General features: G+C 34.7%; 1 protein-coding gene across 1 annotated transcript in view; it reads right to left on the reverse strand.

Annotated features, from left to right (window-relative positions):
- The window catches only part of NBEAL1 (neurobeachin like 1), a 194,099-nt gene that overhangs the window by 149,345 nt on the left and 32,279 nt on the right, over positions 1-12,475 (reverse strand). Inside the window, 2 exon segments of the mRNA XM_078147544.1 lie at positions 2,015-2,176; positions 3,004-3,095. Of these exon segments, the coding sequence (XP_078003670.1) occupies positions 2,015-2,176; positions 3,004-3,095 (254 nt within the window).

A 12,475-nucleotide genomic window follows, 5' to 3' on the forward strand; every position in this document is an offset into this window, starting at 1 on the left:
ACTAAAGCAGACATATGAAAGAATGCTCCAAATCCCAATAGGAAAAATGCACATAAAAACAAATAACCCTAAGGTTGTCAACAAACTGAGAAAGATGACAAAGATGGAACACTAGTATATTGTTACTGAAGCTACAAATTTGTCCAACCATTATAGAAAGCAGTTTGGAATTACTCAAAGGTGACTTGACCAAGGTTACACAACTAAATTGAGATTAGAACTCGGGTCTTTCTGACTACAAGTCTAACACTCTACCCACTGCACCTCAAGCTAGGCTCCAGAGAAGAAATATAAAAAGACATCTTCCCTGGCTTTTGTGAAGAGGTGGGAGACCACAGATGTGGAACCCTACATATACTATCAGAATTTTTCGATATATTGGTTAGTTATGCTGATCTATTTTTTCCCCTTATTACAAGGGATGGTACTCTGGAAGGAGGTAGTTGAGACATAGTGGGAGATGTAAATGATGTTTTAAAAAAGATACCAATAAAATTTATTTTTAAAAATTAGAGTCTAACATGATACAATGAAATTGTCAGATCTTTTTCTTAAAATACTGTAGGCATAAATTACCACCCATCTACATTATTATAACGACCTCTTTATAGGCCTGGACACCTCCATATTCTCCCCCACCCCAGTCCAACTTGATATGGCAATCAGAATCATCTAGTTTCTTCTCGGTTTTTTGTTTCACATGTAGGAACATGCATCTCAACTCTCCTACTCTCTAAACTCTTTTCCCTTTCAGTCCTTCTCACTTTTATTTTCTAGCCTTCTGGTCTTTTATGTAAAGCTGTCTGTTAGTGAGGAAAATTCAATATTGTTTCATTAAACCTATCATTGTCAACTTATCGTGTCATTTCTCTGCTAAAAGAAATCATCAATGGTTTTCTATTCATTTCTTTGGTTAGGTTCAAACTACTCTGCCTAGTTTGCAAGGCCCTCCACAATCTATCCTACCTTTCCAACCTGATTTATTTTTCTTCTGCACATTCTATCTTGCAGCTAAAATGGACAACTCTCTGTCAGAAATGCAATGAGTTCTCAAATTAAAGTCTAAAAACAGTTAACTGCCTCACCCAAGATCTAAGTAGTAAATAACAACTCCAGGATTCAACCCAAGTTCTTCTGACTCCAAATCTAGTATCTTTTGTACCAGACCCTACTGCTGCCCCCCCAAATCTAACTTAACAAAAACCCCTCAGAAAATACAGGGTTTCGATTGGAGGAAAATATGCTGGGCATGGTCAAACTTAACCGGAAATGGATTGTTCCTAGCTGCACATGGACTTAGAAAAACCACAAGTTATCATTATTTCTGTTGTACTGTATTCTTATTTTGTTAAAAATTTCCTAATTACATTTTACTCTGGTTCCAGTTTTATCCATAAGTTTGACATGGGTAGTCTAAACAATGTAGAGAAGAGTCAGATCGTTAATTCCTTTTCTCTTGCTCTGTATACAATATTTTTAATATTACAATATTTCTAAGATTGCATTAGCGGCTTCGGTAGTCACATTATGCTGTTAAAACTCATATTAACCATTCAAATACAGCTGGTAAGCAATCACTGGGTGGCTTTCAAAAATTAACATTAGCAACTAGATTATAAATCTACAAAAGTACTACTGCTTAGTTTATTTTTTTTTAGACTCAAATCAACTGAAAAATACACAATAAGTGAATTATCATTTAGACAGTATTATCATGACAAATGGGCAGCTAGGTGACACAGTAGATAAAGCACTGGCCCTAGAATCAGGAAGACCTGAGTTCAAATGTGACCTCAGCCACTGACTAGCTGTGTGACCCTGAACAAGTCACTTAATCCTGTTTGCCTCAATTTCCTCATCTGAAAAATAAGCTGGAGAAGGAAATGGCAAACCACTCCATTATCTTTGTCAAGAAAACCACAACTGGGTCATGAAGAGTTGGACATGACTTAAATGACTAAACAACAAATCATGACAATAGGAGGTGATTGACTCATGCCTAAATGTCAAATACCTGCAAAGGATTATGAAGAACTTGACAAGGAGAACTGACAAAGCCTGCTGTTGCTCCTCTAATCCATCTGCCATTTTTTGCACACATTGTAGTAGCTGGCTTCTTAGAACCTGAAGAATATTATCAGGAAGAAGAGATATTCCAGGAGGCACGTCATCCACTCTATAATGCAAGGTGGGGGAAAAAAAAGAAAGATCTTTAAGGGTTAATGTGCAATCCATGAGGTTTTGGGTCAGGTCCTAGGAAAGCTTTCTGATTCTTCCCAGGCATTATACCTTCATAAATGGTAGCTGCCACAAGGTGATCCTGCATTAGAATAGCATGGACACTGACAGCAGACTTACTTCCTTGCATCAGATTGCATGCTGTCTTGGGAAGGAGAAAGGGAAGGGAGGGAGAAAAAATTTGGAACTCAAAAATCTTCTAAAAGTGAATGTTAAAAACTATCTTTACATGTAATTGGAAAAAAATGAAATACTATTAAGTGAGAAAAAAAACATTAAAAAAAATTCATGCTATTATTTCAATTATGAAATAAGAGGGGGTAAAAAAATCTCCCAATAGACTTAAGTTGACAATTACTAGGTAGGCACTTGGGACAATGGATAACATCTTGCATCATCATTTCAGAATTCTGTAGTACTTTTTTTTCAACTACAAATTCCAAGTATGCTCAATTCTCTGCTCCTTGAACTAAAATGCCAGAGTTTCTGTCATGCCTTGGGATTTCCTGACTCCCATTCAGAGTTTATAGAGTTTTTCTCCTTTCCTTTTGATTGTGGTATTTACGGTGTTTAATTTACCAAGATTATACATTTGCTGTTATATATTTATCAACTGTTGACATACTGCTACTAATTAAAATAATCTTTAATTAGAAAGGGTTGAAAACATTATTTTTTTAAATAAGGGAATTATTTCTAAAGATAGGATTCTGACACTCAGATTCCTTTTTGACACCTCATGAAGACCAGTATATTTCTACATACCGAGTAGGCAGCTTCTCAAAGTCCACATCTAAGAATTGCTCATAGCTAGAAACAAAACTTTCCAACCAAAGCTTTAGGTAGTCTGGGTCTTTCTGAAAAAGGAAAATTATCATATTAAGGATGCTTTTTTAAGAAATACATAGTTAAACTCTACCTATGCTATGATCTCTAATATTCTTTCCAGCTCTATCTCCTTCATTTTACAACTGAAGTAACTGATATCCAAAGTATGTTGCAAATTTGAAAAGCAGAATGTACAATCCATTACTAAGATTTAGATAGACATGTGATTTTTGAACTTTTATTTTTCAATGATCAAGTATTTTCTCTCCCTTCCACATCCTTCCCAGACAAGTGAGTAAAAGAAAGAGAAAGGAGAACCCTTGCCATATGCATAATCAAGCAAAACAAATCCCCATAAAGGTAATGTCTAAAAATGTATGACTCTAGCAGCTCTTTTTGTGGTGGCAAAGAATTGGAAATTGAGAGGATGCCCATCAATTGGGGAATGGCTGAGCAAGTTGTGGTATATGAATATAATGGAATACTATTGTGCTATAAGAAATAATGACTTCAGAAAAACCTGGAAAGACTTGTATGGTCTGATGCTGAGTGAAATGAGCAGAACGAAGAGAACGTTGTACACAATAACAGCCACATTGTGCGACGACTAATACTGATAAACTTAATCCTTCTCAGCAATACAAGGATCTAAGACATCTCCAGAGGCCTTGGGATGGAAAATGCTATCCACATCCAAAGAAAGAACTATGAAAGTTGAATTGCTATTTTTTTCTCTTCTGTTGAGTTTTGTTTCCTCTGTCTGATGGTTCCTCCTACTGGTTTTAATTTTTACTTACGACACCACTAATGTGAAAATATGTTTAATAGGAATGTAAATGTATAGCCTATATCAGACAGTGCTCCATCTTGGGGAGGAAGGGGGAGAAAAATTTTAGACTCAAAAGCATATGGAAGTGATTATTGATAAATCAAAATAAATTAACAAAAATTTTTAAAAAGACAACAAAAATAAAAATTAAAAAAAATGTATGACTCCTTCTGCATCTTGAATATATCTTGAATATGTCAGGAGGTATTTAGCAAGCTTCATCATTGGTACTCCGGAATCATGATCAGTCGTTGTGTTATCAGTATTAAATCTTTCAAAGTTGTTTTTAATTACAATGTTATTATTGTATAAATTGTTCTCCTAGTTCTATTTACATCATTATAAATGACAAATCTTGTCAGATTTCTCTAAAACTGTCCCTTTCAACATTTCTTATGACACAACAGTATTCCATTACATTCATATACTAGAATTTGTTCAGCCACTGATCAATTGATGGATACCCCAACAGTTTCCAATTCTACAAAATACAACATACAAAAATAACTACTGTAAACTTTTTTGTAACATAAAAGTCATTTTCCACTTTCTTTACAGAATTTTTTTAATGTACAATGATATATGTATAATTATAATCTAAAGTAATGTATAATTATAATCTAAAGTAATGCTACTATCCCTCTCCAAGCAGAGTTCGAATAAGTTAAAAATTCTTACAACTATGAGTGATAGTGCCATTTCAATCTTATACATGAGTTATTAAATTCATGCCTGTGTAAAACAGTTCTAAAGTTTATTCTATTAAATTATAGGTGAGTTACAGTCTGTGATGGTGGAAAAAATTCCTACAATGACAAAATTAAAGACCCCTAACAAACTGATATATTGACATAAAAAAACTATAACCAACTGAATTGCTGGGTGATATACCCAATCACTTGGTAGTCTATGTCACCTAAAGAAAGTAATAGGCTAGAATCATCCAGTTTACATTTTGGTTTCTTTTAGAGATAGGAGCTAATAGTTCTTGAACTCTGCTACCTGAATAACTCAAAAATAAAGTGCTAATTAAGAAGGTCCAGCAGCCAACCAGCAACATTAAAAGTCCATCGTGCCCAAGTAGCAAGACTCAGAATCTTATATATTTGACCAATTTACTTATTATTTGACAATATTACTAACAACTTGGTCTAATTTCAATTCCCAAAAGTTATCAGAATTCTCATACAGTTGTTCTATCATATAGTCAGGATGGAGAAAGGGTAATAGAAAAAAAAAGTATTGATATTGATTTATTCAGTATATTTACAATTAAGTAGTCAAAAAACTGTCCAAATTTAAGAGCCAGAGGCACCAATTTTCAGCTTTATAATTCTTTTATGCTGCACCAAAGAGTATATAATGTTAAATAATAGTGTTTTTGGAGAATCTCACAATGGTCTAACAACCCTGAAAACAGGACCCATAATGGCTTCTTACTGGCTCTAAAATAAGCTCTCCTGCTTAGTATCTGAAGCCTTTCAAAATCTGCTTCCAGACTGAGTTCAAATTCTACTTCAGCAGCTTAGCAGTTATGGGACTCTGGGCAAGTCATTTAACCTTTTGTCAATTTCTTCAACTGTAAAATGGGGTTAATAACACCTACTTCCCAAGACTGATTCAAGGATCGTAAAAGATAATATTTGTAAAGCACTTAGCATAGTGCCTGGCAAGTAACAGGTATTTAATAAATGTTCATTGGTTGACTGATATTATGGAAAGGATAGGACAACAACGTGCCTAGAAATCTTTCAGCTCAAGAAATCTTAAAGCATAAAAATGCCACTAACCATATTCAATATATAAATAATTACAAAAAGATTAAAATATTTTACAATTTGTATAAGGACTATGATATGTCCAAATAAACACCCATAAAAAGGATAGGATATGAAAAAAAAGGGAAAAATTAGAATCAAAGAATATCAGTTCATCCAAATGCCTCATTTTAAGACCTGAGAGATCATATAACATCTTGCCACAATAGCTGTACAATCCCACAAATAAGGAAAGCAATTTGGAATTACTTCCCCAAAGCTATTAAATTACGCATATCCTTTAATCCAGTAATACCAGATCCATACCCAAAGAGATCAAAGAAAGAGGAAAAAAAGCATCTATATACAAAAATATTTATAGCAACTTTTCATGGTGGCAAAGAATTGGAAACTGAAGGGGTTCTCATCAATTGGGGAATGACTGAACAAGTTACAGTTGAATGGGATGTCCCAGAGAAGACTCTCAGTGTAATTAAGGTAATGAGTTCAGAAGGTAGGATAGGGTTAAGAATAGATTTCTTAAGTTATTTTTTTAGTGCAATATATCAGTAGTTAAAATTTGTCTAGTGGTTAAGCCTTAACCTACTTTTTAATCTTATTCAAATGCGTCTTTGCTCCTAAAAAGAATCTGGCTCCAGAAAACCCTTAAAAGGTTCCTTATCTACTCCCCTTATCTCCCTTTGACAGGATCTTATTCAGATTGTCTTCCAGTTCCCAGCATTGTCTGTTCAATCCCTAAGACCTTCCAAAACAATTGTAAATTATCTTCCTAACGGCACATCTTTTATTGCTTCTTTGACATTATCTCAACAAACTAAGAAATATAGAGATGTATACTATGTCCTTTGTCCTATGTTAGAGTCTGGCTGGTGAGATTGTGAGCCGAGCTGTGAGGGAGGGGGAATTGAACCTTCACGGTTATATAAAACCGACTTCTACCTCTGCGGGGTCATTTCCTCTCATCAGAGCCATTGGTGCGAGGACACCCAAATCTCGAGATTTGAAATAATAATAATAATTATAGCTATAATAAATTAACTTTCTGTTTCTCCTTGGATACCTCTGTGTTTTGTTTTATTTTTAATTTGAGTGGCATCCCACACACAGTGAATGAAGATGATGGAATACTGTTGTCTTCTAAGAGATGATGAAGGGGGTAGTTGTAGAAAAACCTAGGAAAACTTGTATGAATTGATGCAAAGTGAAGTGGGTAAAATCAGAACAATTTAGACCATAACAGCAATACTGTAAAGATTTGAAAAAAAAACTTTTAAGGGCTTAGGAACTCCAATCAACATGATGACCCATCACAAATTCAAAGAAATCATGACGAAACATGCTAATAGCATCTAAATAAAGAAGTGAGAGACTGAGAGTGCAGATTGAAGTAGAGAGGGAACATGGCTAATTCAGGAATTTGTTTTGCTTGACTATAGATATTTATAATGGGTTTTTCTTTCCTTGTCTTATCAAAAGGTAGAAAGGGTGGTAGGGAAGAGAATTCAATACTGAAAATAAAGTAAAACTCAATTTTTAAAAAACACAAGTTAGTAGCAGTAATCTTGAATAAAAGGAGCATGCATTCCTTCCTGTCTGACTGTTATAAAGAATGTCAAATTTAAACTCCTTGAGAGCAAAGAATATTTCATTTATCTTTGTCTTAATAAATGCTTGCTTAATTTAACTGAATTTTCCTCCAATTGCTTTTCTACTCAAACCAATTGCACATGAAAATATTTCAGGACTCGGATTAGCCATTCCAGAAATTATTTTTAGCTGGGAAAAAAAGGATGTACCAGATAATATAAAAATTATAATTAAAATATCAATTTCTTCTCTCACATATTTCTTTATATTTTTTCACAATATAAGTCATTTACTAAATAAAATAAAAGCTTATGTTTCATCATTTAAGCCTCTTCAGTCTTTTAAGCTCTTTTTCATGCACTAGGTATACTAAAGAAAAGTAAATAAGTAAATGGAAGTGATAAGTGGGTCACAGTGGAATTAGAAAAGGAATGCAGAATTCCCCATTGGATAAAAGGTCAAAGAGTAAGAACAAACAGTTCTCAAAAGAATTTCAAACTATTAGCAACTGTATAAAATATTGCTCCAAATCACTAATATTAAGAGAGAGGCAAATCAAAACAACTCAGATTGCACCTCAGAAAGCAAACTAGCAAAGATGACAAGAGATGGAAATAGTCAATGTTGGACTTGCAGCAAGACAGACACACTAATAGACTGTCGGTGTAACTGTGAATTTTTAGGTCCAACCAATTTGGAAAGGAATTTAGATGACGTTTAAAAAGTGACTCAAATGACCATACTCTGATCCAGAGATTCCACTGCTAGGCATATACCACAAAGAAGTCAAAAGACAAAAATAAAGGTCCATTACATGCCAATACATTATCACAGAAGCACTTTTTGTGGCAATAAAGAAATAGAAATACAGTAGGTGCCCATCACTCTGAGAAATGTGAAACAAACTCTGGTACATAAATATAATGGAATAAATAAAACTGGGCTATAAGAACCAATGAATATTAAAAATTCAGAGAAATATTGGAACTGATACAAAGGGAAGTAAGCAGAACCAGAAAACCATTCTACACAATGACTACAACAACATAAATGGAAAAAACAACAATAAAAAATAAATAAATGCTGTGTAATTATAAGGACTGAGAGCTGAGAAAATGTGCTTTCCTCCATAATAGAAATGGGGAACTTTGGAGGTCAAATAGTATATATACTATCTATCAGATGGGTTAAATATGTTGGTTGGTTTTGCTGAAGTGCATTTTTTCTTCTTTCTTTTTTTAACAATGGCAGAGGGTAAAACAGAAAAACATTTTTTAAAAAAAGTTGTGCAGAGCCAGGTGTTTTGGGGGCAAGGATTCAACAAATTTAATTCAATCAATGCTAGATATGAAGATACCAAATGAAATGACAATTACCTGCCCTCAGCAGAAGTAAGAATAACCAAAGTAACCAAAAATAACAAGAATTTGAGTAAGTGAATTAATACCTAGAAGAAGTATCTATAAAATGCTATGAGGCGAAAGGAATAATGAGTAGACACAGTGAGGGTGAAGATTCACTTCAACAAACATTTATTGAGTACCAACTATTTACAAGCTATTGTGCTAGGTGATCAGGACATAACGACAAAATGATAAATAGTCAGATAAATAGCTCAGAGTCTGATGAATGGATATTTTCTACATATATATGTGTGTGTGTATACACATGCGTGTATATATCTATATCTATATATAAATATAGATATATACACACATACATACACTCAAATAAAGACAAAACAGAGATAGGAACTAGATCTGTGATTGAGGTAATTGCAGTAGTATATATGGAACTTTCAGATAAGGATCTACTAATACAGGTCAAAATGTTCTCTGTGCAACACAGTTTTATGGTTGCCTAGAGCTTTGAGAGTGACATGCCCAGCACCACAAAGCCAGTATTTGTCACAGGTGCTACTTAAATCTACATCTTCCAGCTCCTAGGCCAATTCTCTATCCTCCATAATAATCTGCCTTTTGTATATAAAGTAATTAAAAAGTAATAAATAAGAAGGGAAAAAGAACCCCCCTCCCAGAAGGAAGAGGAAAGGCATAGTTTTGGAGGTAGCAGGTGAGCTGAGTTTTCAAAGAAGTTAAGGATTCTAAAACAGTAGTCTCCAAACTTTTTTGATCAAGCATTCCTATCAGTAAAAATATTTCCTGGGCATATACTCCCTATATCTGTGTGTGTGTGTGTGTGTGTGTGTGTGTGTGTGTGTATTTATATATATATATAAAAAACACACAAACATATATACATATTTATAAATTATATATGTACTATGGTATATCATAAAACAAAATAAAAATGAAAGATAAAAACAATATTTTAAAATATCTTAATTTTAAGAGTATGAAGTTTTTGCTCTCACCAAAAACTAATAATGATATTTTTAGTGAGAGAAATACAATTGAATAGGTTTCTTTTTTTTTTTTTTATCTTTGCTTATTACTTCAGGGTTTGATCCTAAGTTTAGTTACTTTGGTATTTAATATTGATGGCCATCATAGCTAAAGAAGATATATCACAAAGACACATTTATCCAAATAGAAGAAGCTCATCACTGGCTGTGCTTATTACATCATGATACTCATTTTTCAATCTCATGCACCAATTATGCAAAAGTTATTGCTGAAATTCTGCCAATAAATGGCCATTTTTCCTGACATTAGGGAGCGAAGGTACAGTCTCTGGAAGTCAAGCCCCAGGCCTGGGGAGCCATTACTCCAAGAAAGATGAATGAAGCAGCCAGGCAAATGTCAAGATGCCTGGGCAAGCCTCAATCTCCTATTGATACATGGCTACTTTCATATGCTTCCAAGGTGACTGACAGGTGGGTAGTTCTGCTGCCTTTGGACTATTCCTAGTTACTAAAGCTGCTTCCTCCAGCTCCCAGGTGTGTTCCTTTCATGCTCTTTTTGATGCAGTTTCTTCTAAGCCCTGAATGAACTAGCTCCTCTTGCTTCTTCAGAGGGTGGGGGGGATGGAAACTCAGGCTTAGGTCCTGCCCAGCCAGATATGGAGCCTGGAGGACCAGGATATATAGATCTACAAGGCAGGGAGGGGAGAGTTCAGAGTGGAGTGCTAGGACTAGGCATGCCTGCCCACCCATCTGCTAGCCTAGTAAGAAGCCACAAACAGCTGACCATCCAGCCCAGCCCATAACGAGGAGGCAGCAGGAGACAGGTGGTAACTGCAAGCACACTAAACAGCTGTGCTGCTATCTTCAGCTCCACTAACTTTTCCTTCACAGTCCTATGGATTCTCTTACACATATCTCACTTTGTTCTGTTCTAGGAGAAGAATGTGAAAATAACAATAGCTAACATTCATATAACGAAGGCATTCTGGACATGGGGGTCTCTTGTGCAAAAGTATGGAGGTTGGGGAATTAAATCTTGTCATATAGAGGGACCAGCAAGGAGGCCTGTGGATGAAACAGAATGTGTGTGGGGCAATAATATGAAATAAGACCACAAAAGTAAATGGAAGTGTGGCGGTGTAATTCGTATGCAAAAATTGTTATTAGATTCAAGATAGCTGAGGGAATTGAGGGGATCAGGGCTGCAAGTGGTTAATTGTGGGAACTGAATAGACCATGCTAACTCCATCTTGTTACTCAATTCTGGAGCTAGTTCAGTGCCCTTTCTATTCAATTATGAATTTAAACCAACTTCCATTTTGTGAGAAAACTATTCAATTTTGGGAATTGGGAGAAAACTTTATTGTATTGTTTGAACCTAGCCCTGTGTGGCTGGAAAGCTGGACTACCTCTATCTGCTGTTTAGAGACCCTTAACCAAATACCTAGGTTATGCTGACCAGAAATCCAGTCAGATCTGAAGATTAATACAAGGAGTTTTCTCCTAATTATAGATCTCAAGCAACCTATATGTCTTATCTGAAAACTGGCTCTGCACTGGTCAGTCACTGTTTCCATGTTCCTTTGATTGAATACAATAGCAGGACACCTCTTTTTATTGCACCTCTTGGCTCTCCCAATTTGGAAAGTCTCTAATCTTTCCTCTAATTAGAAACTGGATTATGTAATTTTGTATCCTGGTTAATTGTTTTCTTTTAATTAATTGGTCTTATTTAATTGTTTTTAATGTATAAAAGTCTGTCTCCCCCTGTTTTTGGGGTCCAGGGTCAAAGCTGAGTAAGGCACTGGTTCCAATTTGTTAGGCAATTGGCATGAACTGCTTAATAAACTGATATGCTCAGAGGCTTGAACCTTTGTTTCCTCAGTCATTTCACTTTTTTATTCATCACCTAGCTATCTATACAAATGTTGTAGAAAAACCTGGCTCTCCTACACAAAGCCCAACAAGTAGAGAGTGGCCCAAAAGTCTTACTGCAGTTTTAAACTTTAATACTGGATATAGAAGCTTGGTTTAAAAGCAAAAAGAAGGATAGGGCCCAGCAGAAGCTGGCAGAGGTCACTGGAATAAATTTTTTTTAATTTAAATATCTTTTAAATTTTTCTAGAAATGTCAATAAATACTATTTTTCCAATATAAAACTCTTTCTGGACTTTTCCCTTTAGGAAAGTGGGAAGAACAAAAGCTGAGACAGAGTAACAGTGAAAACTAAACAACTCTTGTCTAAATAAGATCACTGTCTTCCCACCAGAAATGACTGGCTCATGATCCACCACAAATAGTGTCTTCTCTTTTAAAATTAAAAGTTAAGATAATGATAACAGGAAGGAACTCTTTTTTAATCAACGGGAATGGTCTAGGAAGAAACTGAGTAGTTCTGAAAAATTAATCAAAAATAGTATTTCACCATATTATGATCTTCTCTTGGTTCAACATTCCTATAAATGTTACATAAAATTATCTTTGGGGTATAGTCATGTCAGAGGATATGATGAACTATACTAGTTTGGACATCTTTCTCTCTAAACTAGAAATGGCTTGAATATACAACAATGTTAAATTCACTAAAACTGTTTCTGGCAGACTTCTGCAGTACATTATTAGTTTGGTTTTTTTTTCTCTTCACAATGAGTAGCACCAGGGGAGCCACTGCAAACTGTGGTAAACTATCTTGGCCAATTAAACAAAAATGATCAAAGAAATATATGAGTATTTTAAAAACTAAAAAGTACCTAGATTAATAGAACAGGAAATATACACTTTTAATAAGACAGTATCAGAAAAAGAAATTTTAAGAAGCACAAAAGAACTTAAAAAAAACCCCCAGTACCA

The sequence above is a fragment of the Phascolarctos cinereus genome, unplaced genomic scaffold (genome assembly GCF_003287225.1).
Source record: "Phascolarctos cinereus isolate Bilbo 61053 unplaced genomic scaffold, phaCin_HiC Scaffold_7;HRSCAF=346, whole genome shotgun sequence".
NCBI lineage: Eukaryota > Metazoa > Chordata > Mammalia > Diprotodontia > Phascolarctidae > Phascolarctos > Phascolarctos cinereus.